The following is a 26,591-nucleotide window of genomic DNA, read 5'->3' as shown; positions in this document are numbered from 1 at the left end:
GGCAGTTGGTTTCCTCTCATCCAGCCTCCCTGACTTTCTCTGTCGTGTGTCTGTCTCTGCTTCCCCAGCTCGGAGCCTGGTGTTTTCCCACTTATCATCTTCTCTCCAGGGACTCTGGACCATCCGGGCATACAAAGCAAAAAAGAAGTTTCAGGAGCTGTTTGATGCACACCAGGATTTGCACTCAGGTCTGTACGTTTCTGGAGATGACTGCTAAGGATGGGATGTGCTGTCTTCTGAGGCTGATTCCCATTCAGGTGGCCTGGCTGGCCAGCACCTCTCTGTGTGTCAGCCCACGTGGCCCTCTGAACACCTGTCTCCCCCACCCCTCCCTCTCAGCATCTCCTCTATGTTCCCCTCTTCCCCCCTTCACAGCCCTGCTTTTCTCCCCTGACTAGCCTGCATTGTCCTTCCATCACTGTGCCCTGTGGACGTCTGTCTCTTTAAGGCAGGAGTCAGTAAACTTTTCTTTTTTCAAAGGTCCAGATAGAAAATACTGTAGGCTTTGTGTGCTGTCTCTATTGTAACTACTCATCTTTGCTATTGTAGCACAGAGACAGGCAAAGATCATACATTAGTCAATGGCTGTATTCCAATAAAATTTTATTTTCAGAACCAGGTGGTGGCTGTTCTTGCCCCTCAGGGTGTGCTTTGCCGATTCTTTCGAGAGCAGACATTGAAGGTAGTAGAAGTATTGAGGAAAATAAGTTCCTGATTTGCTACCCACTTGATTATGCTTTGTATCAGTGAAGTTTGTTTGTTTTCCATCTAGGTAGAAAATTCAGAATTTCCTCTAAGTCTATAAAATCCTGGCCAAACTTTCCAATCATTAGTGTATTTTGAAGATAACATGGCATTTGAAAGCCACATGCAGATCCTGTTAGCTGATGGTCGTGTGGACACTGGCTCCTAAGAATAACCACCTCAGGCCCTGTAGAGAGGGCAGAAGGTGCTGGAGCTATGCTCTCTGCTGTCAGAGCTGGGAACAGCTGACTCTCTGAGAAGAGGATCTTCATGTTGAGGCCCAGCACTGCAGGGAACACACCAATGAGATGTTTTTCCATCTTCTTTCCTGTGATGGTATTTTTCTTGATAACCCATGGGTTGAAGTTTTCAAAGCATGCTTCCTGGACCGATTCCTGCATGTCCCATATGTTGTTTTGTGTTGAACCTAGTTTTCTGGAATCTTCAGGTTCCTTTGAAGTTACAGGTGTGTAACTTTGCTGTTCTACGTTGTGTAAAATCTTCTGTAGCTTAACTGAAGAAAATGCTCTCCCTCATGAAAAGCAGCTAACATTGTTTTCCTGTTTATGTATTACACTTGTTATGATTCACAAATCCAGAGGCTTGGTTCCTGCTTTTGACGACGTCCCGATGGCTCGCTGTGTATCTGGATGTCACCTGTGCCATCTTTGTCACTGTTGTTGCCTTTGGAGCCCTGATTATGGTGGAATGTAAGTACAAATGTGAATATTTGTGGTATGTTTACATTTTATATCTTTGTTTGTAGTTATTAAACTGTTTTCACCTTGTCTAATATATACTCTTTGGTTCTAATGAGTTGTATTAAAGTGTCTGCATCATGTGACTCCACAGTGTGTCCATGTGAAGTAATGTGTGTCTTGATGAGAACTTTTATCTTTTTTAACTCTTATTTATTTACAGTAGGTCCTATTGAGATCATTAAAAATTTTTTTTGGTTGGCATATAGTTGATTTATGACGTTGTGTTGACTTCAGGTGTATAGCCAAGTGAATCTGTTACACATATATCCACTTTTTTAAAGACTCTTTTTCCATACTCCATAAACATTGGGGTGCCTGTATTTTTTTTTAGTAATTTGTGTTTTGATTAATACTTCAAATGAATAGTCCTTTAGAAAAGAATTTCTGATTTTCACTTTCGGAATCTTTAGGAGCAAAACCCAGGTATGACGTGCCTGCTCCAGCAGACCTGTGGTGTCTTAGGCCACTGCTTTGGCTCACTCGGGCCATTCTTTAATTTTTGTTTTAAGTTTTATTGGGGTATAGTTAATTTACACTGTTGTCTTAGTTTCTGATGTACAGCAAATTAAATCTGCTATCAGTTCAGTTCAGCCGCTCAGTCGTGTCCGACTCTTTGCGACCCCATGAATCGCAGCATGCCAGGCCTCCCTGTCCATCACCAACTCCCGGAGTTCACTCAGACTCACGTCCATCGAGTCCGTGATGCCATCCAGCCATCTCATCCTCGGTCGTCCCCTTCTTCTCCTGCCCCCAATCCCTCCCAGCATCAAAGTCTTTTCCAATGAGTCAACTCTTCACATGAGGTGGCCAAAGTACTGGAGTTTCAGCTTTAGCATCATTACTTCCAAAGAAATCCCAGGGCTGATCTCCTTCAGAATGGATTGGTTGGACCTCCTTGCTGTCCAAAGGACTCTCAAGAGTCTTCTCCAACACCATAGTTCAAAAGCATCAATTCTTCGGTGCTCAGGCTTCTTCACAGTCCAACTCTCACATCCATACATGACCACAGGAAAAATCATAGCCTTGACTAGACGGACCTTAGTCAGCAAAGTAATTTCTCTGCTTTTGAGTATGCTATCTAGGTTGGTCATAACTTTTCTTCCAAGGAGTAAGCATCTTTTAATTTCATGGCTGCAGTCACCATCTGCAGTGATTTTGGAGACCCCAAAAATAAAGTCTGACACTGTTTCCACTGTTTCCCCATCTGTTTCCCATGAAGTGATGGGACCAGATGCCATGATCTTCATTTTCTGAATGTTGAGCTTTAAGCCAACTTTTTCACTCTCCTCTTACACTTTCAGCAAGAGGCTTTTTAGTTCCTCTTCACTTTCTGCCATAAGGGTGGTGTCATCTGCATATCTGAGGTTATTGATATTTCTCCTGGCAATCTTGATTCCAGCTTTTGTTTCTTCCAGTCCAGCGTTTCTTATGATGTACTCTGCGTATAAGTTCAATAAGCAGGGTGACAATATACAGCCTTGACGTACTCCTTTTCCTATTTGGAACCAGTCTGTTGTTCCATATCCAGTTCTAACTGTTGCTTTGTGACCTGCATACAGATTTCTCAAGAGGCAGGTCAGGTGGTCTGGTATTCTCATCTCTTTTAGAATTTTCCACAGTTTGTTGTGATCCACACCCACTCTTTTTTACATTCTTTTCTCATATAGATCAATACAGAGTTCTCTGTACTTTACAGTAGTTTCTTATTAATGATCTATTTTAATATTTTATATATAGTAGTATGTCTGTGTCAGTCCCACTCTTCCAATTTATCCTTCCCCTCCCTTATCCCCTGGTAAACATAAGTTTATTTTCTACACCTGTTACTCTACTTCTGTTTTGTAGATAAGTTCGTTTGTAGCCTTTTGTTATATTCCATATGTAAGCAATATCATATTCTATTTTTCTCAGACTTGCTTCACTCAGTGTGCAGATCTCTAGGTCCAGCTATGTTGCTGCCAATGGCATTATTTTGCCCTTTTCTTTTTTTTAATGGCTGGGTAACATTCCATTGTATGTATGGTACCGTATCTTCCTTGTCCATTGCTCTGTTGACAAGCATTTAGGTTGCTTCCATGTCCTGGCTGTTGTAAATAGTCCTGCAGTGAATATTAGGGTGCCATGTATCCTTATAAATTATGGTTTTCTCTGGATATATGCCCTGGAGTGAGATTGCTGGATCTTATGGTAGCTCTATTTTTAGTTTTTTAAAGGAACCTCCATATTGTTCTCCATAGTGGCTGTATTAGTTTACATTCCCACCAACAGTGCAGGAGGGTTCCCTTTTCTCCACATCCTCTTCAGTACTTATTGTTGTAGACTTTAAAAAAAAAATATAAATTTATTTATTTTAATTGGAAGTTAATTACTTTACAATATTGTGTTGGTTTTGCCATACATCAACATGAATCTGCCACAGGTATACATGTGTTCCCCATCCTGAACCCATTCTGACTGGTGTGAGGAGAAACTTCACTGTAGTTTTTCGATTAAAAAAATTTTTTTTTTTCACTGTAGTTTTGATATGCCTTTTTCTAGTAATTAGAGATGTTGACCATCTTTTCATGTGCTTTTTGGCCATTGATATGTCTTCTTTGGAGAATGTTTGTTTTAATCTTCTGCCCTTTTTTGATTAGACTGTTTACTTATTTATTTTTGATATTGAACTGCATGAACTCTTTGTATATTTTGGAGAGTAATCACTTGTCAGTCACTACATTTGGAAATATTTCTCCCATTCTACGGGTTGTCTTTGGTATTTTTTATGTTTTTTTTTTTTTGCTGTTCAAAAGTTTTTAAGCTTAATTGAGTCCCTTTTTTTTGTGTGTGTGTGTTTTATTTATTTTTATTGCTCTAGGAGGTGGGTAAAAAAGCTTGCAGCAATTTATATCAGAGAGAGTTCTCCCTATGTTTTCATCTTAAAGTCTTCTAGTGTCTGGTCTTACATTTATGTCTGTAATCTATTTGAGTTTACTTTTGTTTATGATTTTAGGGAGTGTTCTGATTTTATTCTTTTACATGTAGCTGTCCAGTTTTCCCAGCACAAGTTATTAATGAAACTGTTTTTTCTCCATTGTGTATTCTTGCTTCCTTTGCCATAGGTGACACAGGTACGTGGGCTTTTCTCTGGAATTTCTGTTCTATTCCATTGATCTATATTTCTGTTTTTGGTGCCAGTAGAATACTGTTTCAATTACTGTAGCTTTGTGGTATAGTCTGAAGACAGGGCACGTGATTCCGCCTAGCTTCATTTTTCTTCGTTTTTCTCACAATTACATTGTCTATTCATGGTATTTTGTGTTTCCATACAAAATACAGATTTCTTTGTTCTAATTCTCTGAAAAATGCCATTGGTAATTTGATAGGGGTTGCATTGAATCTGTAGATTGCTTTTGAGTAGTTTACTTGTTTGTTTGCTTGTTTACAGTATGTCTTCATTGAGATCTTTTATCTTTTTATTTTTCTTTGAATGGGTTGAGATCTACATAACTGTAGCAAGATGACCTTCTGAACATCCCAGGTAGTGTCCTATATCTAGATGGAGAGAACCAGGTTTACTATTAAGCTTTTTGTACAGATTAGGTTTTAGGTTTTAGTTTTTGGGCTACTTGGAATCCTTGGTTGTAGGGGTCTGAGGAAGATTCTCTATAGCAAAAACAGTATCCTCACTGCTGTGTGGGCCCCAGATGAGCAGTTGTTGGAATGTGTAGCATGAATTCACCATCCCTCACTATCCATAGAAATAGCCCTGTATCACAGTCTTTAATAATGGAAAAATGAGAGTAATATTTTAAATTTAAAAGCACTGGCTCTTAGAATCCATTGCCTTCTTTTTGTGATTTCAACTGCAGCTACATCGGGCGTAGAAAGTGAAGTTACATAATGATAATTGAAGCATAAGGACAAAAATCTGAACAATGGCATCCTCAACTATATTATACTGCCAAGTGTATCTCAATCCATGTGGGATTAAATGACAAAGGACAAAAATGTTAAGGACCTAAGAGAAACAGAAGAGATTAGGAAGAGGTGGCAAGAATACACAGAAAAACTGTACCAGAAAGATCTTAATGACCTGGATAGTCACGACTGTGTGGTCACTCATCTTGAGCCAGACATCCTGGAGAGTGAAGTCAAGTGGACCTTAGGAAGCATCACTACAAACAAAGTTAGTGGAGGTAATGGAATTCCAGGTTAGTTATTTCAAATCCTAAAAGATGATGCTGTTCATGTAATATGCCAGTAAATTTGCAAAACTCAGCAGTGGCTACAGGACTGAAAATCAGTTTTCATTCCAATCCCAACGAATGTTCAAGCTGTCATACAAATGCACTCATTTTACATGCTGATAGGTTATAATAAAAATCCAATGGACAGAGGAGCCTGGTAGGCTGCAGTCCATGGTGTCACAAAGGGTTGGACACAACTGAGCGACTTCACTTTCAATTTTCACGTTCATGCATTGGAGAAGCAAATGGCCACCCACTAGTGTTCTTGCCTGGAGAATCCCAGGGACGGGGGAGCCTGATGGGCTGCCGTCTATCGGGTTGCACAGATTCGGACATGACTGAAGCGACTTGGCAGCAGCAGGAGCAAAATCCTTCAAACAAGATTTCAACAGTATGTGAACTGGGAATTTCCAGCTATACAAACTGGGTTTAGAAAAGGCAGAGGAACCAGAGATCAAATTGCCAACATTCATCAGATCATAAAGAAAGCAAGGGAATTACAGGAAAAACATCTGCTTCATAAACTATGTTGAAAGGCTTTGACTCAGTGGATCACAATAAACTGTGGAAAATTCTGAAAGAGATGGGAATACCAGACCATCATACCTGTCTCCTGAGAAACCTGTAAGCAGATCAAGAAGAAAGAGAACTGGACATGGAACAATTCAGTTCAGTTCAGTTCAGTTGCTCAGTCGTGTCCAGCTCTTTGCAACTCCATGAACCGCACCACGCCAGGCCTCCCTGTCCATCACCAACTCCCGGAGTCCACCCAAATCCAAGTCCATTGTGTCGGTGATGCCATCCAACCATCTCATCCTCTGTCATCCCCTTCTCCTCCTGCCCTCAATCTTTCCCGGCATCAGGGTCTTTTCAAATGAGTCAGCTTTTCACATCAGGTAGGCAAAGTATTGGAGTTTCAGCTTTAGCATCAGTCCTTCCAATGAACACCCAGGACTGATCTCCTTTAGGATGGACTGGTTGGATCTCCTTGCAGTCCAAGGGACTCTCAAGAGTCTTCTCCAACACCACAGTTCAAAAGCATCAATTCTTCTGTGCTCAACTTTCTTCACAGTCCAACTCTCACATCCATACATGACCACAGGAAAAACCATAGCCTTGACTAGACAGACCTTTGTTGGCAAAGTAATGTCTCTGCTTTTTAATATGCTATCTAGGTTGGTCATAACTTTCTTTCCAAGGAGTAAGCGTCTTTTAATTTCATGGCTGCAGTCACCATCTGCAGTGATTTTGGAGCCCCCCAAAATAAAGTCTGACACTGTTTCCATTGTTTTCCCATCTATTTCCCATGAAGTGATGGGACTAGATGCCATAATCTTAGTTTTCTGAATGTTGAATTTTAAGCCAGGTTTTTCACTCTCCTCTTTCACTTTCATTAAGAGGCTCTTTGGTTCTTCACTTTTTGCCATAAGGGTGGTATCAATTGCATGTTGGAGGTTATTGAAATTTTTTTTGGCAATGTTGAACCAGCTTCTACTTCCTCCAGCCCAGCATTTCTCATGTTGTACTCTGCATAGAAGTTAAATAAGCATGGAACAATGGACTGGTTTAAAACTGGGAAAGGAGTATGACAAAGCTGTATGTTGTCACTATTTTTATTTAATATCACAGTAATCTGAATCTATGCCCAACCAGTAATGCTGAAGAAGCTGAAGTTGAATGGTTCTATGAAGACCTACAATACCTTTTAGAACTAACACCCCCAAAAGATGTCCTTTTCATTATAGGTGACTGGAATGTGAAAGTAGGAAATCAAGAAACACCTGGAGTAACAGGCAAATTTGGCCTTAGAGTACAGAATGAAGCAGGCAAAGGCTAATAGACTTCTGCTAAGAGAATGCACTGGTCATAGCAAACACCCTATTCCAACAAGACAAGAGATGACTCTACACATGGACATCACCAGATGGTCAACACCGAAATCAGATTGATTATATTGTTTGCAGACAAAGTTGGAGAAGCTCTATACAGTCAGCAAAAACAAGACTGGGAGCTGAGTGTGGCTCAGATCATGAACTCCTTATTGCCAAATTCATACTGAAATTGAAGAAAGTGGTGAAAACCACTAGACCAGTCAGGTATGACCTAAATATAATCCCTTATGACTATACAGCGGAAGTGAGAAATAGATTTAAGGGACTAGATCTGATAGACAGAGTGCCTGATGAATGGAGGTTCATGACATTGTACAGGAACAGGGATCAAGACCATCCCCAATAAAAAGAAATGCGAAAAAGCAAAATGGCTGTCTGAGCAGGCCTTACAAATAGCTGTGAAAAGAAGAGAAGCAAAAAGCAAAGGAGAAAAGGAAAGATATAAGCATCTGAATGCAGAGCTCCAAAGAATAGCAAGGAGAGATAAGAAAGCCTTCCTCAGTGATCAGTGCAAAGAAATAGAGGAAAACAGTAAAATGGGAAAGACTAGAGATCTCTTCAAGAAAATTAGAGATACCAAGGGAACATTTCATTCAAAGATGGGCTTGATAAAGGACAGAAATGGTCTGGACCTAACAGAAACAGAAGATATTAAGAAGAGGTGGCAAGAATACACAGAAGAACTGTACAAAAAAGATCTTCACAACCAAGATAATCACGATGGTGTGATCACTCATCTAAGGCCAGACATCCTGGAATGTGAAGTCAAGTGGGCCTCAGGAAGCATCACTATGAACAAAGCTAGTGGAGGTGATGGAATTCCAGTTGAGCTATTTCAAATCTTGAAAGATGATGCTGTGAAAGTGCTGCACTCAATATGCCAGCAAATTTGGAAAACTCAGCAGTGGCCACAAGACTGGAAAAGGTCAGTTTTCATTCCAATCCCAAAGAGAGGCAATGCCAAAGAATGCTCAAACTACCACACAATTGCACTCATCTCACATGCTAGTAAAGTAATGCTCAAAATTCTCCAAGCCAGGCTTCAGCAATACGTGAACTGTGAACCTCCAAGTGTTCAAGCTGCTTTTAGAAAAGGCACCAGAGATCAAGTTGCCAACATCCACTGGATCATGGAAAAAGCAAGAGAGTTCCAGAAAAACATCTATTTTTGCTTTTTTGGCTATGCCAAAGCCTTTGACTGTGTGGATCAAATAAACTGTGGAAAATTCTGAGAGATGGGAATACCAGACCACCTGACCTGCCTCTTGAGAAATCTGAATGCAGGTCAGGAAGCAACAGTTAGAACTGGACATGGAATAACAGACTGGTTCCACTAGGAAAAAGGAGTACATCAAGGCTGTATATTGTCACCCTGCTTATTTAACTTATATGTAGAGTACATCATGAGCAATGTTGGGCTGGATGAAGCACAAGCGGTAATCAAGATTTCCAGGAGAAATATCAATAACCTCAGATATGCAGATGATACCATCCTAATGGCAGAAAGTGAAGAGAAAGTGAAGAGCCTCTTGATGAAACTGAAAGAGCAAGTGAAAAAGCTGGCTTAAATCTCAGCATTCAGTGATATAAGGTCATGGCATCCAGTCCCATCACTTCATGGGAAAAGATTGAAAGCAGTGACAGGTTTTATATTCTTGGGTTCCAAAAATCACTGCAAACCATGACTGCAACCATGAATGAAAAGATATTTGCTTCTTGGAAGGAAAGCTATGACAAATCTATTCAGAATATTAAAAAGCAGAGACATCATTTTGCCCACAAAGTTCCATATAGTGAAAGCTATGTTTTTTCCACTAGTCATGTAAAAGTTGTCAATGGATGTCAAATTTGGTCCATTAAGGAGGCTGAGTGCCAAGGAATTAATGCTTTCAAGTTGTAGTGTTGGAGAAGACTCTTGAGAGTCCCTTGGACAGCAAGGAGATCACATCATTAAATCCTAAAGAAATCAACCCTGAATATTCACTGGAAGGACTGATGTTGATGCTGAAGCTCCAATACGTTTGCCACCTGATGCGAAGAGCTGACTCATTAGAAAAGACCTTGATATGGGAAAGATTGAAGGCAGGAGGAGAAGGAGGTGGCAGAGGATAAGATGGTTAGATAGCATCATGAACTCAATGGACATGAATTGGAGCAACCTCTGGGAGATAACAAAGGACAGGGAAGCCTGTAGTGCTACAGTCCATGGTGTCACAGAGTCAGACATGACTTAGTGACTTAACAACAACAACTTTGTTAGTTCTTTCTAAATTCATATTTTTTTAAAAAAAATTTGCTTATTTATTTCGCTCTGCTGGGTCTTAGCTGGGGCATGTGGGATCTTCAGTCTTAATTATAACAGGCAGGACTTTAGTTGCAGCATGTGAACTCTTATTTGTGGCATGTGGAGTCTAGTTGCCTGACCAGGGATCGAACCTGAGCCCCCTGCATTGGGAGTTCGGAGTCTTAGCTATTGGACCACTAGGGAAGTCCCTCATAGTGGTTTTTTTTTTTTTTTTTACTGTATTATTGTCTCATACAACAGAAGCAATATTATGAGTGATACTATCATTACATGCAAATGATTTAAATATTATAAAGGAGTCTTCTCACTACTATATAATAAAATAGATAACTAAAAAGGACCTACTGTATAGCACAGGGGATTCTATTTAATACTCTGTAATGACATATATGGGAAAATAATTTTAAAAGAGCAGATTATATGTATATATCTGGCTAATTCACTTTGCTGTACACCTGAAACTAACATAACTTTGTAAATGAACTATACTCCAATAAAAATCGTAAAGGAGTCTTCTTTGTAAAGTGACAGAAGGAACTGTGTGAAGGGTTGAGAAGTAGACTGACCTTATTCCTCTTCTTCCTCATTTAGCTTTGACTCCCGGGCAGGTTGGCCTGGTCCTGTCTCTCACGCTCACACTCACGGGGATGTTCCAGTGGTGCGTCAGGCAAAGTGCCGAAGTTGAGAACATGGTGATGTTTATCTTTCTGTTCTTAGCCTTTCCAGGTCTCCTTGCTGTTATATGGCATAAAAGCAATTCTTATGTAAAATAATAAAACTTTTTTTTTTTAACATTATCTTACAAAGTTTTTTTTATGTTCTCCCCCATTTGCTTAAGGGCTTCCCTGGTGGCTCAGATGGTAAAAAATCCGCCTGCAATGCAGGAGCCACAAGAGACAAAGGTTCTATCCCTGGGTTGGAAAAATCCCCTGGAGAAGGGAATGGCTACTCACTCCAGTATTCTTGCCTGGAGAATCCTCATGGACAGAGAAGCCTGGCAGGCATCCATGGGGTTGCAAAGAGCTGAACACCATTGACTGACTTTCCCTTTCACATTCCATCTGCTTAAAGTTAATAAAAATATGTATGTATTTCCCCATATATGTATGCCACATCAGAAGGTTTTATATTCATCACAAACTGTCTTCAAATACAATAAATGTCTCTGTAGGAGAGAGGTTCTGAAATTCTGGAGACAATATAAGCTAATTTCTTAGCAGCTTGTTTATTTTGCATCTTAATGGGTAATTCCTTATTTCTGGTAAAAGAATCAAATCCAGTGTTTTAAGGTTTGTTTAATTAATATGTTCTTCCCCCCTCCCCCCCCCCCATTTTATGACTTATTCTTGTGTGTATTGAACACCTGAATTTGCTGGCAGCCATTCTCTCTGGTAGGATAGGCTAGTTATGGTTGTTTAAGAGGCCTTAGTCAATAAGAAAATTATACACTTCTGAATATTTGTACCTTCTCCTAAAGGGAGAAAAACAATAAAAATGAAGTTTTTCCATTTATTTCTTCTAACGGAGTAGAAAGTGACTAATTATTAAAATGATGTTTGATGACTGCCCAGTTTTGCTCATCTGTAACACATGGCCCTTCTGTAGCCACACATACTGATTGATGTCCATAAGTGTTCTTCTTTTCTTTTAAAAAATTCTTGTGTTTTTTTTAATTCAGATGTGAAAGGTGGATCAAAAAAACTTACCATTTATTTCTCTAATTTTTTAGCTTTAATATAAAATGGAAGGAAATAGTCATGTGTAAAAATGTTGAAGATGATGAACAAGTCTGCAAATCATCTAAGGCCTCATCAGACTCCTACGTCTGTCCTTTGTGGACGTTGAGACCTGAGATACTCTGAACCATAGAAAAGCAGGAGGTTTCATTTACAATGTCTGAACATCCATAAACTAGATCCTCTGATACTGACTCATGTGATGTCATATGTCTTTCAGATGATTTCAGTAGAAAGGGTGATTGAATATACAGACCTTGAGAAAGAAGCACCTTGGGAACTTGAGTATCGTCCACCACCATTCTGGCCCCCAAATGGAGGGATTTCCTTTTCCAGTGTGAACTTCAGGTATAACTCGGACAGTCCTCTGGTATTGAGGAACCTTGAAGCATCTATTTACCCAAGAGAAAAGGTTAGTTTAAGTCATTTGCCTCTTTAAATCCAGCTAAAGATTTAGCACCACATCTGTTCTTGGCTTCCTTATCATTATGTCAGGGGGACTGTTTGCTCCTAATGGATGCAGATTAGATTGGTGACATTGTAGGTGAATCTTTCTTGGAAACTAACCATGGGATGGGGATACCAGCAATTTTTCCCCTGTGTTGTGAGCTCCCTCATGATGGTTGATGGGTCCTGGAATCCGGGGTTCCATCTTAACCTGACTCAGGACACTATATGTGACACCTGATTATTCATGCAAAGTCTGGGATGTCAGCCTTGTCTTCCTGGCCCTAACTCTCCAATATTTCATTCCTTTCCATCTTTTCTTGTTTGTATTTCTGAAATCTTCTCTTCTCTTCCTCCCTCTGGTTGCAGCCTCCTTCCCTGTCCCTTAGCCCTTCCTGAGGCCTTGTCTTCCACTCACCCACACTGAGCTGCCATCCTCCTGCCCTCCCCACACAGACTGCTTCTTTCTTAGCCCAGATCTGGTCCTTATTGGTCTGGGTGAGCTGCTGCTGGAACCATAGCATAGCCTCAAGTCCACCCAAGCAGGGGCTGTGGGGTGACCTTGTATCCACCAGAGAAGAGCCTCAATAATGACCCAGTCAGGAGTGAGGAACCAGGGCCTCAGATGGAGGCAGGGTCTAGAGACTGGCTCAAAGTCAAAAGCAAATAGCAGGGAGCAGAGAAGATCCACTTAAGAGACAGCAGAGAGGCTTGTGACCTGGACCTGCTAGTGTCCACGTCTGCTGGTGACGTTCCTTCCACACTCAGCTTGGGGCCCTCAGCTGGGACCAGGACAGAGTCTTGAAGAAGAGACTAAACCAGAACAGACAAGGCATTAGGAGCTCTTCCCCACCCCCCTCTGCAGTCAGTATGTCTCTGACATACACACCCCCCTGCACTTGGATTGTGTGTAGTTTCTCCCAAAGCACCACGTCCTCCCTGTTCCAAGTGCACATGCTGCCCCTCAGCCTCAGAGACCCAGGCCCTCTGCCATCTGGATGGTGAAAATCTCCTCATTTTCTGAGTCAAGTCTAGTGCACCTTCGAGACCCTCAGTTTAATATACCCTCATATATACTAATATATATTTAATATACATACTTAATATACCAATACTTAATGTACTAACATATACTTAATATACTAATATATATACGTACACACACACACACACACACACTAATTTACCCTTAGTGTCTTATATATTCTTTTAAGATTGCATTTATGGTACATCTATGTTCATGGCAGCCAAAAGTTGGAAGGAACTAAATCCTTACAATGAACTATTATTCAGCCTTAAAAAGGAAGAAAATTCTGACTTATGGATAGACCTTGATGACATTTTGCTAAATGAAATAAGCCAGACACAAAAGGAATGAACATTCTGATTCCATTTATGTGAGATTCCTAGAGTAGTCAAATCCAAGAAGACAGGAAGTAGGATGGTGGTTTCCAGGGACTGGGGCAGAGGAAATGGGGTGTTGCTTTTAATGGGTAAGAATTTCAGTTTTGTGAGGCAGAAAAAAAAAAATCTCAAGCTTGGTTGCACAGCAGTGTGAATGTACTGAACACCAAACTATTCACCTAAAAATGGTTAAATTTTATGTTATGTGAATTTCATCATAATTAAAAGATAGCACCTGTGGCATGCTTTGTAATTTGGAATCTGTATCTCATAGTACTTTGAGGCTTTTTATAATCAGGGAGCATCTTGTTTCCATTCTTGTTCCCATAAAGCATTCTGCAGGGCACAGAGAGGGTGCCGAGGGACTGCTGGCTGAGAGGGTGAGTGAGTTACACAGGTGTGAGCAAGCAGGAACCAGCACACACACATGACAACTCTGTAAATAACTGAAAGAACTGCTCTTTAAAACTCTGATAACCCTGTATGTGAGACAGCAAAAGAGACACAGATGTATAGAACGGTCTTTTGGACTCTGTGGGAGAGGGCAAGGGTGGGATGATTTGGGAGAATGGCATTGAAACATGTGTTATATCATATATGAAATGAGTCGCCAGTCCAGGCTCGATGCATGATACTGAATGCTTGGGGCCAGTGCACGGAAACAACCCAGAGGGATGGTACAGGGAGGGAGGAGGGAGGAGGGAGGGGGGTTCAGGATGGGGAACACGTGTATACCTGGCGGATTCATGTTGATGTATGGAAAAACCAATACAATATTGTAAAGTAATTAACCTCCAATTAAAATAAATAAATTTATATTAAGAAAAAAAGTCTTACCATCCCAGACCCCTCGAATGGCTGTAGCTGTAATTTAATGAATGAAACCCTTGTAACATGAAAGAATATTCAACGTAATGCCTGAATGCTACCCAGGGAGCAGCTTCAGTTAGTCACAGGGCAAAAACTCACTCCTAATTATTTCCAGTTTCAGTGTAGGTCAGGAAAAATGTGAACTGCTGTGTCAGGAAAACATTAACGAATCTTATCCCTGAGAGCATTGTAGGTGAAGTTCACTTACTCTCAGATACTGTGTCTGTTAGATTTTCTGTTGTAAGTGTAATTCAGTTAACCTGCACTTGTCTTAAATTTCCCCCAAAGCCATAAAATATGACTTATCTAAAATACTCTGTAGTACAACTTAGGAATATAACAGAGTCTTATTCTTCCTTCTAAAACCTGAAAATCATGAGACTGAGATTCTGAAATGTTTGAGGGAAAATTGAATTTGGAGACTGAATTAATAACTGCAGTAACTTAATTTTTGATCTGTGTCTTGGTCCACTCAGTATCACTGTTAGCTTCATTTCTGTGTTTGGAGGTGATACCCGGGCAGTATGTTCATGAATGATTTCACTCTACCTGTCTACCTCCCAGGTTCCCTCTCCTGCTCACCTGTCCCAGCCCTTGTCGCTCCAGAACACCCCTTTGGTGTTGGATTTGATTGAGAGAGAATGTTGTGGAGGTGGGGAGAGGGGTGTGGTGGGCAGGGGACATGGGAATGAGCCAGCCCAGCAGAAGTGGGGCTTTATTCTCTTTCCCTTATTTCCTCTTCTGTCCTGATTCCTGGAAGCTAGAGTCAATAGGAAAGTATAGTAGGTACTATTCAAGATTGCCAGGAGAAATATCAATAACCTCAGATATGCAGATGACACCACCCTTATGGCAGAAAGTGAAGAGGAACTAAAAAGCCTCTTGATGAAAGTGAAAGAGGAGAGTGAAAAAGTTGGCTTAAAGCTCAGCATTCAGAAAACTAAGATCATGGCATCTGGCCCCATCACTTCATGGGAAATAGATGGGGAAACAGTGTCAGACTTCGTTTTGGGGGGCTCCAAAATCACTGCAGATGGTGACTGTAGCCATGAAATTAAAAGACATTTACTCCTTGGAAGGAAAGTTATGACCAACCTAGATAGCATATTAAAAAAGCAGAGACATTACTTTGCCAACAAAGGTCCCTCTAGTCAAGGCTATGGTTTTTCCAGTGGTCATGTATGGATGTGAGAGTTGGACTGTGAAGAAAGCTGAGCACTGAAGAACTGATGCTTTTGAACTGTGGTGTTGGAGAAGACTCTTGAGAGTTCCTCGGACTGCAAGGAGATCCAACCAGTCCATCCTAAAGGAGATCAGTCCTGGGTGTTCATTGGAAGGACTGATGCTAAAGCTGAAACTCCAGTACTTTGGCTACCTCATACAAAGAGTTGACTCATTGGAAAAGACCCTGATGCTGGTAGGGATTGGGGCCAAGAAGAGAAGGAGACGACAGAGGATGAGATGGCTGGATGGCATCACCGACTCGATGGACATGAGTTTGAGTGAACTCTGGGAGATGTTGATCGACAGGGAGGCCTGGAGTTCTGTGATTCATGGGGTCCCAAAGAGTCTGACATGACTGAATGACTGAACTGAACTGATGCAGGATTTTAATTCACAGAAGAAATAGCAAGTAAAAATAAGGAACTAGGACTCAGCGACTGAACTGAACTGAACTGAGGACTCCCCTGGTGGTGCAGTGGATAAGAATTTGCCTGCCAGTGCAGGGGACACTGGTTCAATCCATGGTCTGAGAAGGTTCCACATGCTGCAAAGCAACTAAGCCCTACACCACAACTACTGAGCCCATGTGCCACAACTACTGAAGTCTTTGCTCAGCATCAATAGAAGCCCCCTTAGTGAGAATCCTGTGCACTGCAACAGGGAGTAGCCCCTAGTCATCACAACTAGAGACAGCTCTTCCCAGGCAATCAGGACCCAGAACAGCCAAACATAAAAGCCAACATGAGGTAAATAAGACCCTAGACTTCCTGGTTAGAGTCTGAAAACTGGCTACATTTTTCATTTAGATGATTTTGTGGTCGATTTGATCATTTTAGAGAATCCTTGGCAATAAAGTATTTTCCAGCTCTTGAGGTAAATTGATTTTGCTTTGTTTTTGCTCACAGCTATTATTTGGATGATACATTTTTACAGATGCTTAGTAGACCATGCTATAATGTGCAAATGTATTAGTTTCTTACATTTTCTCCTTTTTTACATAATATTTTCTTAAAGACCACTCTCCTTACTCTCAGATTGTCCCCCTTCCCCTGTTGGCTTCCTAATTCCTTGTGATTCAAACTGTGGTACCAGAGCCAGCAGCACCTGCATCTCCTGGAGCTTCTTAGAAACTCAGAGTCTCAGGCTCACCCAGACCTCTTGACTCAGCATTGCATCTGAACATAACCTCCTCCTTTCCCTCTCATGGGCAGTTTTTGATGAGTGATAACCTGTGATTCCCATGAAATGTGCTTTGACAGTTTGAAATTGAACTCAAGAATTCCCAAATCTCTGTTGTGACTGAGCAGGAGGCTCTAGAATATTCTGTGCCACTAGATTTCCTTACCTTTGTGCTCTATAAATTGCACTTTTACATTGTAATCTAATACTGTGTGATTCTGCTGCATTATTTGTGCCTTTTCAGTGGAGTCTGTCTTCCATCACAGACATTTTTCATTCTGCTGTCCCGCCTTTCCCACACCAGCCTCCTGCAGGGACTGGAGGGATTTCCCACAGGCTCAGCCCTGTCTGGACCTGGAGTCAGAGACAGCCCAGTGCAGCAGTGTATGTGTGGCTGTTTCACCACCTGATGGGATAAAAAATGAGTCTTGCTTCCCCAAGCAGTGCATGAGGTCTGTTTGGCCTGTTCCCCAGGCATCATGTGTCCCAGTTAGCTGCAGGTTTCTCTCTCAATCTGGCTGTGGGTACTGGTTCTTTCTGCTGACAGCAGGTCCACCTGACCTCAGGTACCCTCTTTGCTCCTGTTCACATATACACTTGTGTCCATGTCATGCTTTAACTCTCTGACTGTAAGTTCTCTATGGTAGGCCTGTTTCTTTAACTGCAACTACATCTCTCCCCACTCTGTGTTCTGCCTACACAGAGGGACATGATAAGGTGTCAGGCTATCCAGGTGATAAAGAGTCCCATAAGCAGATGGAAAAGAGGCCAAAAGACGTGGATTTGGGTCCCATCCTGCTATTTATGGGCTCTGATATTTCAGACAGACTAAGTCATCTAAGCCTCAGTCTTTTCTTGTGCAAAATGGAAGTGATATGATGTAAACTGTAGGGCTGGTGTACAACTTAAACAACATAAGACATGTAAAGCACCCAGAGTAAATGCTTGGACAAAATATGGTCATCATTTTCATAGGGTGTAAAATGACCATAACCACTTGCATTGCAGAAAGTGTTGTCTGTCCCATGAAAATGAGCTACTGGCCATTTGAAATTGTATTTATGGTTATAGGATCCATCTGCTGTGTCTGTCTCTGTATGATTTATCTTATACCTAAATAATATGGTAATAGATTTTCCATAAATTTCTCTGGCCTGAGTTAAAAATCTCATCTCCCAGTGGAAGTTTCTTTGTCTCAGGACACCACAAGTAATACAAATAAGAAAAAGTTACATCCAATACAGATCCTGATGTCAATGTATACAGTCTAGTTGAAGAAACAAGAAAATAGCTATATTAACTTTGTAAGCTAGAAGGAGGTCACGATTTTTATAGACGTTTATATAAAATGACATAACATCAGCTAGAGTTGGAGCAAGCCCACATGAGGGGACAGGGAGAGCATTTTCAAGGAATTAGGCATGTGAGACAGACTTAGTGGTGTGTGGTTAGGGTTTCAGCAGGTGGAAATGCATGTGAAAGACATTCCAGGAGGTGAGACCAGCATAAGCAAAAGCATGATGCCCTGATCCAGTGAATGAAGACCTGGACACCGGCAAAGCCCTAAGGAAAATGAACTACCAAGGGTGTAACACACATTTTTACATTTAACCCTCACAATTAACAAGTGATGCCAAGGAAGCTGACTCATGTACATGAAGTGTGAGAAGACAGTTTTGTAGAAGAGACATCCTGGGGTGTAGTGCTGGATGCTGAGCTGGCATTCGGGAGTTTAATCTGAGAAGTTGAGAGCACATGGACCAGAGTGGGCAGGTGCAGGAGGTAGGGAGTCAGGAGCTGTTTTGCCTCCAGTAGAACATCGTGGGAAAATGATGCCACTTTTTGGAATCAAATTGATGTAGATTAAAACAAAGCTATAACACCTGGATTTGTGAATGTGCAGGGAACTGGGCGGGAGTAAGAAATGATATCATACTTCTGGAGGGCGGGTTAGCAGCTTAACAGCTTCCTCTGAAAATGTTCATACTTTGTTGTTGTTGTTCAGTCACCTAGTTGTGTCTGACTCTTCACAACGCCATGGACTGACACATACCAGGCTTCTCTGTCTCTCACCACCTCCTGGAGTTTGCCCAAGTTCATGCTCATTGTATCAGTGATGCCATCCAGCCATCTCATCCTGTCGTCACCTTCCCCTCCTGCCTTCAGTCTTTCCCAGCATTAGCGTCTTTTCTAATGAGTTGGTTCTTTGTGTCAGGTAGCCAAAGTATTGGAGCTTTAGCATCAGTTCTTCCAATGAATATTCAGGACTGATTTCCTTTAGGATTGACTTGTTTGATCTCCTTGCTATCCAAGGGATTCATACTTGCTGTCCAAGGGGTTCATACTTGCTGTCCAAGGGGTTCATACTTGACTCTCAGCAGTTCCAAATCCGAGAATTTATGTGAAGGAAATGCTTAAGGTTGTTTGCAAAGATTTAGCTTCAGGGATATTTAACACAGTTATTTATAGTAGCTAACTATTTGACACTGCCTAAATATCCAGCAGTAGAGGATTTGTTAAGTAAATGATCACATGACCATAGTATTATGAAAGCAGTAAAATAAATATTTTTATGAAATACTGAATGAAAACTCATATAACAGTATGTTCACATTAATCTCATTTTGCTTAAATATGTGAACTGTGTCTTTAAGAACACATACCAAACAAATGCAGAAACATCAAAAAGAACACATACAGCAGCTTAGAAAGTAAAAATATAATTTTAAGAAAATTTTTTCAGAGTGCTGGGCTATAGCTAGCATTTATTTACTTTTTAAATTCATTTGCACTGATCATGATTAAGGAGTTTAATTTATTTTTTAAACACTGTGATCCTGGGAAAGAAGAAATGAGAATAAAGTAAGGAAGATGGATGAAGGGGTTGTTTTATGTGGGGCATTGGGTGTTGAATATGTTGAGTTTGATGTGTGAAGGGAGATCTGAAAGCAAGTGTCTAATAAGTTGTGTCATCATCAGAGACCAACCTGGTTGGAAAAACAGAAAGGGGCCATTGCAAAGCCAATAACAGAAGATTTTCTTCAGGAGTCTTTATAATTTTATTTATTTATTTATTTTTGGCTGTGCGGGGTCTTTGATGCTGCTTGGGCTTTTCTCTAGTTGCCACATGTGAGCTTCTCATTGTGGTGTCTTCTCTTGTTAAGAGCATGGGCTATAGGGTGCAAGGTCTTCAATAGTTGTGGCATGTTGGCTCAACAGTTGTGGTTCCCAGGTTCTAGAGCACAGGCTTAATAGTTGTGGTGCACAGGCTTAGTTGTTTCACAGCATGTGGGATTCTCCTGGATTAGGGATTGAACCCATGTCTCCTGCATTGGTAGGCAGCTTTTTTACCACTGAGCCACCAGGGAAGCCCCCGAGTGTCTTTAGATTGAAGAATGTAAGTTTACTGATACTGGTGACACTCTCCATGGGCAATTGGTAAAACCCTTTGGTTACTCAGAAAAGACATTCAGACTATAGCTTTGAAGACTGAACTCTGGAATAATCAGAGTCAGGTTTTCTTTGAGTTTCTTTTTTCTTTTTTGGGGAGTCTGGGGCCATGCAGGATGTGCAATCTTAGTTCCCTGACCAGGGATTGAGTCCATGCCTCCTGCAGTGGAAGCACAGAATGTTAATCACTGGAATGAATGCCAGGGAAGTCCCCTGGTTTTTTAGTTTTCTTCACTGGAGACTGGAACTCACAGTCCTGTGGTCATGAGCAGTCCTCGGTGCCCTAACATATCTCAGTCTATTTGCCTAAAGTTTACAGATATTCCTGTTTGCGCAGATGGGTCAGTTACAGTGGAGCTGATAACACGGGAACATATACACATTCTCACAGATCAGTCCTCACCTGTGTCCTGATGTGTGTTGATTTCTGTGTGAGAACACACAGAAATACAGGCACACCTGTTTAACTGTGCTTCACAGATAATACTTAAAAAAGAGTTGGACATTTATGGCAATGCTTTGTCAGGCAAGTACAATGGCACCATTTTTCCTATAGCATTTGCTCACTTCATGTCTCTGTCACATTTTGATAATTTTTGCAATATTTCAAACCATTTTGTTATTATATTTATTATTCTAATCTGTGATCAGTGGTTTTTAATGTTACCCTATAAATGCTCAGATGGTTAGCATTCTTTTAGCAATAAAGTATGGGAAATTAAGGTATGTACTATTACCTTATATAATGCTATTGTACTTCATTAGACTACAATATGGTATAAACATAACTTTTATTTGCACAGAGAAACAAAAAATTCATATAACTTGCTTTATTTTGATATTCACATTGTTGAGGTGGTCTGGAGCCAAATACAAAATATCTTTGAGGCCTGCTTGTACACAGAACAGATGAGCCACATATATACACACTACGACCTGCCTGCATGAAGAGAATGGCACATCTATATTATATGAATTAGAGTTTAATATGAGGTACAAAACATCCTGAGAAGCCTGTATGCAGATCAAGAAGCAACAGTTAGAACTGGATATGGAACAATGGACTGGTTCAAAATTGGGAAAGGAGTACTTCAAGGCTGTATATTGTTACTCTGCTTTTTCAACTTACATGCAGAGTACAGCATGCGAAATGCTGGGCTGGATGAAGCTTAAGCTGGAATCAAGATTGCCAGGAGAAATATCAGTAACCTCAGATATGCAGATGATATCACCCAAATGGCAGAAAGCAAACAGGAACTAAAGAACCTCTTGATGAAGGTGAAAGAGGAGAGTGAAAAAAGCTGGCTTAAAACTCAACATGCCAAAAGCTATGATCATTGCCTCTGGTTCTATCGCTTCATGGCAAATAGATCGGTAAACAATGGAAACAGTGATAGACTTTATTTTCTTATGCTCTAAATCACTGTGGATGATGACTGCAGCCATGAAATTAGAAGACGCTTGTTCCTTGGAAGGAAAGGTATGACAAACCTAGACAACAAATTAAAAAGCAGAGACATTATTTTGCCAACAAAGGTCCATCTAGTCAAAGCTATAGTTTTTCCAGTAGTCATGTATGGATGTAAGAGTTGGGTTATAAACAAGGTTGGGCACTGAAGAACTGATGCTTTTGAACTGTTGTGCTGGAGAAGGCTCTTGAGAGTCCCTCAGACAGCAAGGAGATCAAACCAGGCAATCCTAAAGGAAGTCAACCCTGAATAATCATTGGAAGAACTGATGCTGAAGCTGAAGCTCCAATACTTTGGCCACCTGATGTGAAGAACCATTTCACTGGAAAAGACCCTGATGCTGGGAATGATTAAAGACAGAAAGAGAATGGGATGACAGAGGATGAGGTGATTGGGTGGCATCAACAATTCAATGGACATGAATTAGAGCAAGCTCCAGGAGATAGTGAAGGACAGGGAAACCTGGCATGCTGCAGTCCATGGAGTCGCAAATAGTCAGACATAACTGAGTGACTGAACAACAATAAAATGTCTTATAGTCATTGTATTATCTTTATAAAATAATAAAATTATATTCTATTGGTGTTTGATGCATGATACTAGATGCTTGGGGCTGGTGCACTGAGACGACCCAGACAGATGGTACGGGGAGGGAGGAGGGAGAGGGGCTCAGGATGGGGAACACATGTATACCTGCAGCAGATTCATGTTGATGTATGGCAAAACCAATACAATATTGTAAATTAATTAACCTCCAAATAAAATAAATGAATTTATATTAAAAAAGATAATAAAATTAGGTAAACCCACTTTTCTTATGTTTAATGTCTATAAAGATAAATTCATTTTTGAAATGCCATGATTGATTTGACAGACTAAGATTTGAGACTTTAGAAGCATTCAAATCAGAAAACATGAAATCTTCCAAGCATTCTGATTATATTGCTCAGAAAGATTTAGTAGTTCTTTTTTTAAAGCCATGAGTTTTAAAACTTTACTGATTTACAAATGATCCAAGCATATCTTACACTATCATCAATTCCAGATTTTAAATAGAGATGAAATCATCTCTTAGAAAGCTTCCTTTAGAGAATTTGCAGTTAGGCTTCCCTGGTGGCTCAGATGGTAAAGAATCTGCCTGCAGTGTAGGAGACCTGGGATTCATCCCTGGGTCAGGAAGATCCCTTGGAGTAGGAAATGGTAACCCACTCCAGTACTCTTGCCTGGAGAATTCCATGGACAGAGGAGCCTGATAGTCTACAGTCCATATGGTCACAAAGAGTTGGACACAAGTGATTGACTAATACTTTCTTTCACTTAAAAATTCATTGGTAAAAACGACCAGTTTTTGCATATATATTTGAATGCAGTTTTATTCCACACCAGCATTTTACATGGGAGAAGGAAATGCAACCCACTCCAGTATTCTTGCCTGTAGAATCCCATGGACAGAGGAGCCTGGCAGGCGACAGTCTATGGGGTCGCAAGAGTTGGACACGACTCAGCGACTAAACCACCAGCCACCAGCATTTTACCTACATTGTACTGATTCTTTAATCTTACTGTTAGTGCATTTACTTTCTCTCTGCTTTGGTTTTAGTAAATAGACTGACACCTGACATGTGTCTTTCCAAGGTTCAGTTGTAAGTATTAATGTATTGATAAAATCCCTTTTGAACTGCTCTGATGAAAGGTCCCATGTAAATAGCAAACGTTATTTGTATCATTGTTGATCTCATTATGGAAATTTTGTCTACTGGCCTCTTTCAAGACTGAGACCTGCATTTTATATTTGAAGATGTTTCCTTTCGAGATAGAATATAATTAAGATATTTAATATCAGGAAGTGATTTCATTTTTCTACCAAAGAATAATTCCTCTTAAATAAATAACACAGAAAGTGAGCACTTGTTTGTGTATAACACTCTGACTTGACTTGTAGACATCTCTGTAAAAGTACCCATGTAATACTCAAGGTCAAATTATCCAGGGAGTAGGAATAAAACTAATTTAAAAGCTCACTTCTTATGGACCACTTAGGAGACTACTAGTTTTTCACTGCAGGCAGATTATTTTTTAGGTCTTCTTCCTTTACTTATGAATGTTAGTTACACACACACACTGCATACACATATATGTCTCCCCCTTTAACATACCACATAATGATCAGTTCAGTCACTCAGTCATGCCAGACTCTTTGAGACCCCATGGACTGTAGCACTCCAGGCCTCCCTGTCCATCACCAACTCCCAAAGTTTACTCAAACTCATGTCCATTGAGTCAGTGATGCCATCCAACCATTTCATCCTCTGTTGTCCCCTTCTGATCCTTATATGATAATTATAGAAAACAAACAATTTTCAGCATATTAAACATTTATTCAGGGAAATCTGAATAAAATGGCGTGACATTTTTAGAAGGCATGAAAATCACTATAGTTAATGTTGTGTATTCTTGGGATGATGGTAATCTCAATCAGGGACATTTGTGAATTTCTGTCATTTTTGGTTGCCACAATTTGGGGGTTGCATCTGGTGTCTAGTGGGTTCATGGCTTCTGTTAATCATCCTACAATATAGAGGACAAGCCCCCAACCCTCAACAATGAATTACCTGGTCCAAAATGCCAGCAGGGCCATGCTTGAGAAGCTTATGAAGTTGCTCAGTCATGTCTGACTCTTTGTGACCCCATGGACTGTAGCCCGCCAGACTCCTCTGTCCATGAGATTCACCAGGCAAGAATACTGAAGTGGGTTGCCATGTCCTTCTCCAGGGGATCTTCCTGACCCAGGGATTGAACCTGGGTCTTCTGCACTGCAGCCAGACACTTTACTGTTTGAGCCACCAGGGAAGTCCTGGGAAGCTTATAGACTACTCTTTATATATAATAGAACTTTAAAAATTTGTCTTCAACAGTCAAGGTTCTCCCGGGTTTTGTGTATCCTGTCAATCCTTCACCCCTCTGGCTCTCTTTACAGTATGGCATCGCGGGAAGAACAGGAGCTGGAAAAAGTTCCCTCATTGCTGCCCTTTTTCGATTGTCAGAACCTGAAGGTGGCATTTATATTGATGGAATCTTGACAACTGGCATTGGACTGCATGATTTAAGGAAGAAAATGTCAGTTGCACTTCAGGTATGCACAGCAGAGCACTCTCACATGTTCTTTTTATAAGGTATCTAAGTTTAAGTGTTTTTAATTTGATTTTTTTTTCAAATTAAGTGAATGAGTTGATCCTTTTTTTCCCAATAGAGCATATTTTTAGCAGCAGGTATTTTCAACAGACACTTTCATCAGATACTAGGTTTTGTGTTTTTGTTCATTTGTTAGTTTTGTGTGTATGTGATTTAATAACTTACTGAGATAGATTTCTTGACTCAGACTTCCTCAGTTCCCACAATTTTATTCACTGATAATCACATAATTCTGAGAACTCAAGGATAAATGGTTTGTTTATTGCGGGAGAGGTTCCTATAGGGAAACATGAATTTTATTAATAAGTGTCTTACAGATGTAATTTTGTTGTGGGAAACCAGGACATCTTTTAAAAAGTGATTATCTCCTTGGAGAACTTTCCATGAAATTGTGGGGCTTTGAGAATTATAGGATATACAGATGCTTTGGGGAGACTTTGACAATTTGGAGGCAATACAGAATAGTGAGGAAGAGCAGGGGACTCAGAATTCTGTCTCTGTGCCTTGGTTTTCTCTGTCTTACAAGGCAGATAACAGTATCACCCCCTCAATCTGTTGTGAGGATAAAATAGGTCAATGAGTATGAAGCGTTTCATGTAGACCCATATGTGCCTGCTGTGATGGTGGAGTGTTGAGTTGGCCATCTCTTCCTGGGCTCTGATTCTGTTTTCTTTTCTTCTTCATAAAGCAGTATAACTTTCAGGGAGAGTTTTGGAGACTGGATTATATGCATGGTAGACACTCCTGTCACTCCTGTGGTTCATTCACTCAACATAATTCTGTGACATTTACTGAGAAATTACTATCCTCCAGGTATAGAGCCGAGGGGAACATAGGCCCTGTGTCCTCATCTATCCTCCTGCCCTCTGCTTTGACAGACTTGCTGATTTTTAAAAAAATTGAGTTTTTATTTATATACTTAATAATCATCTGCCTATCAAAGAAAGCTCAGAAAAATACCCTCTTGAGATGAGAAACAGAGAGGAGATGAGACAGAATGAGCCAGGCAAATGGGCTTCCTGGAATGTGGGTGCAGTGTGTCCTGAAATACCTGTTTATCAGGAAGCATGTACAACATGGCACCCATAGGAAGGCGAATGTGGAGTTGGGTGCAGCTGTTGCTACCTACCCGTGACCTCGAAAATACTTGGAATTACTCTAAGGAATTTTTAAACCAAGATACTCTTTTCAGACTCTAGTGAAATGCCACCTCACACCCCTTAAGATGTCTGCTATCAAAGAAAAGAGAGAAAAAAGGAAAATGACAGGTGTTGGCAAGGATGTAGAGAAATTAGAACCCTTATTCATTGCTGATAGAAATGTGAAATAGTGCAACCACTATGGAAATCAACTTGTTGGTTGCTCTGAAAAGTTAATGATGGAATTATCATATGACCTAGCAATTCTACTTTATAGTATAAACCCAAAAGAATTGGAAGAAAGGTCTTGAAGAGATACTGGAACATGCATGTTATAGCAGTATTATTCTCAACAGCAAAAAGGTGGAGGCGCCCAAGTGTCCATTGACAGATGAATCGACAAACAAAATGTGGTGGGCATACATACAGTAGAATATTACTCAGCCTTAATAAAGAAGAAAATTCTGACACATGCTATAGCACAGATGAACCTTGAAAAAAATTAAGCTAAGTGAAATAAGTCATTTACAAAGGACAAATACTGTATGAT

General features: G+C 40.5%; 1 protein-coding gene across 1 annotated transcript in view; it reads left to right on the top strand.

Moving 5' to 3' along the window:
• The window catches only part of LOC128057632 (ATP-binding cassette sub-family C member 4-like), a 200,875-nt gene that overhangs the window by 154,410 nt on the left and 19,874 nt on the right, over window positions 1-26,591 (top strand). The window contains 5 exon segments of the mRNA XM_052650093.1: window positions 69-188; window positions 1,344-1,454; window positions 10,523-10,623; window positions 11,888-12,079; window positions 24,688-24,843. Coding sequence (XP_052506053.1) covers window positions 69-188; window positions 1,344-1,454; window positions 10,523-10,623; window positions 11,888-12,079; window positions 24,688-24,843 — 680 coding nt within the window.

The sequence above is a fragment of the Budorcas taxicolor genome, chromosome 12, assembly GCF_023091745.1.
Source record: "Budorcas taxicolor isolate Tak-1 chromosome 12, Takin1.1, whole genome shotgun sequence".
NCBI lineage: Eukaryota > Metazoa > Chordata > Mammalia > Artiodactyla > Bovidae > Budorcas > Budorcas taxicolor.
This window is presented reverse-complemented; position numbering and strand designations above follow the sequence as displayed.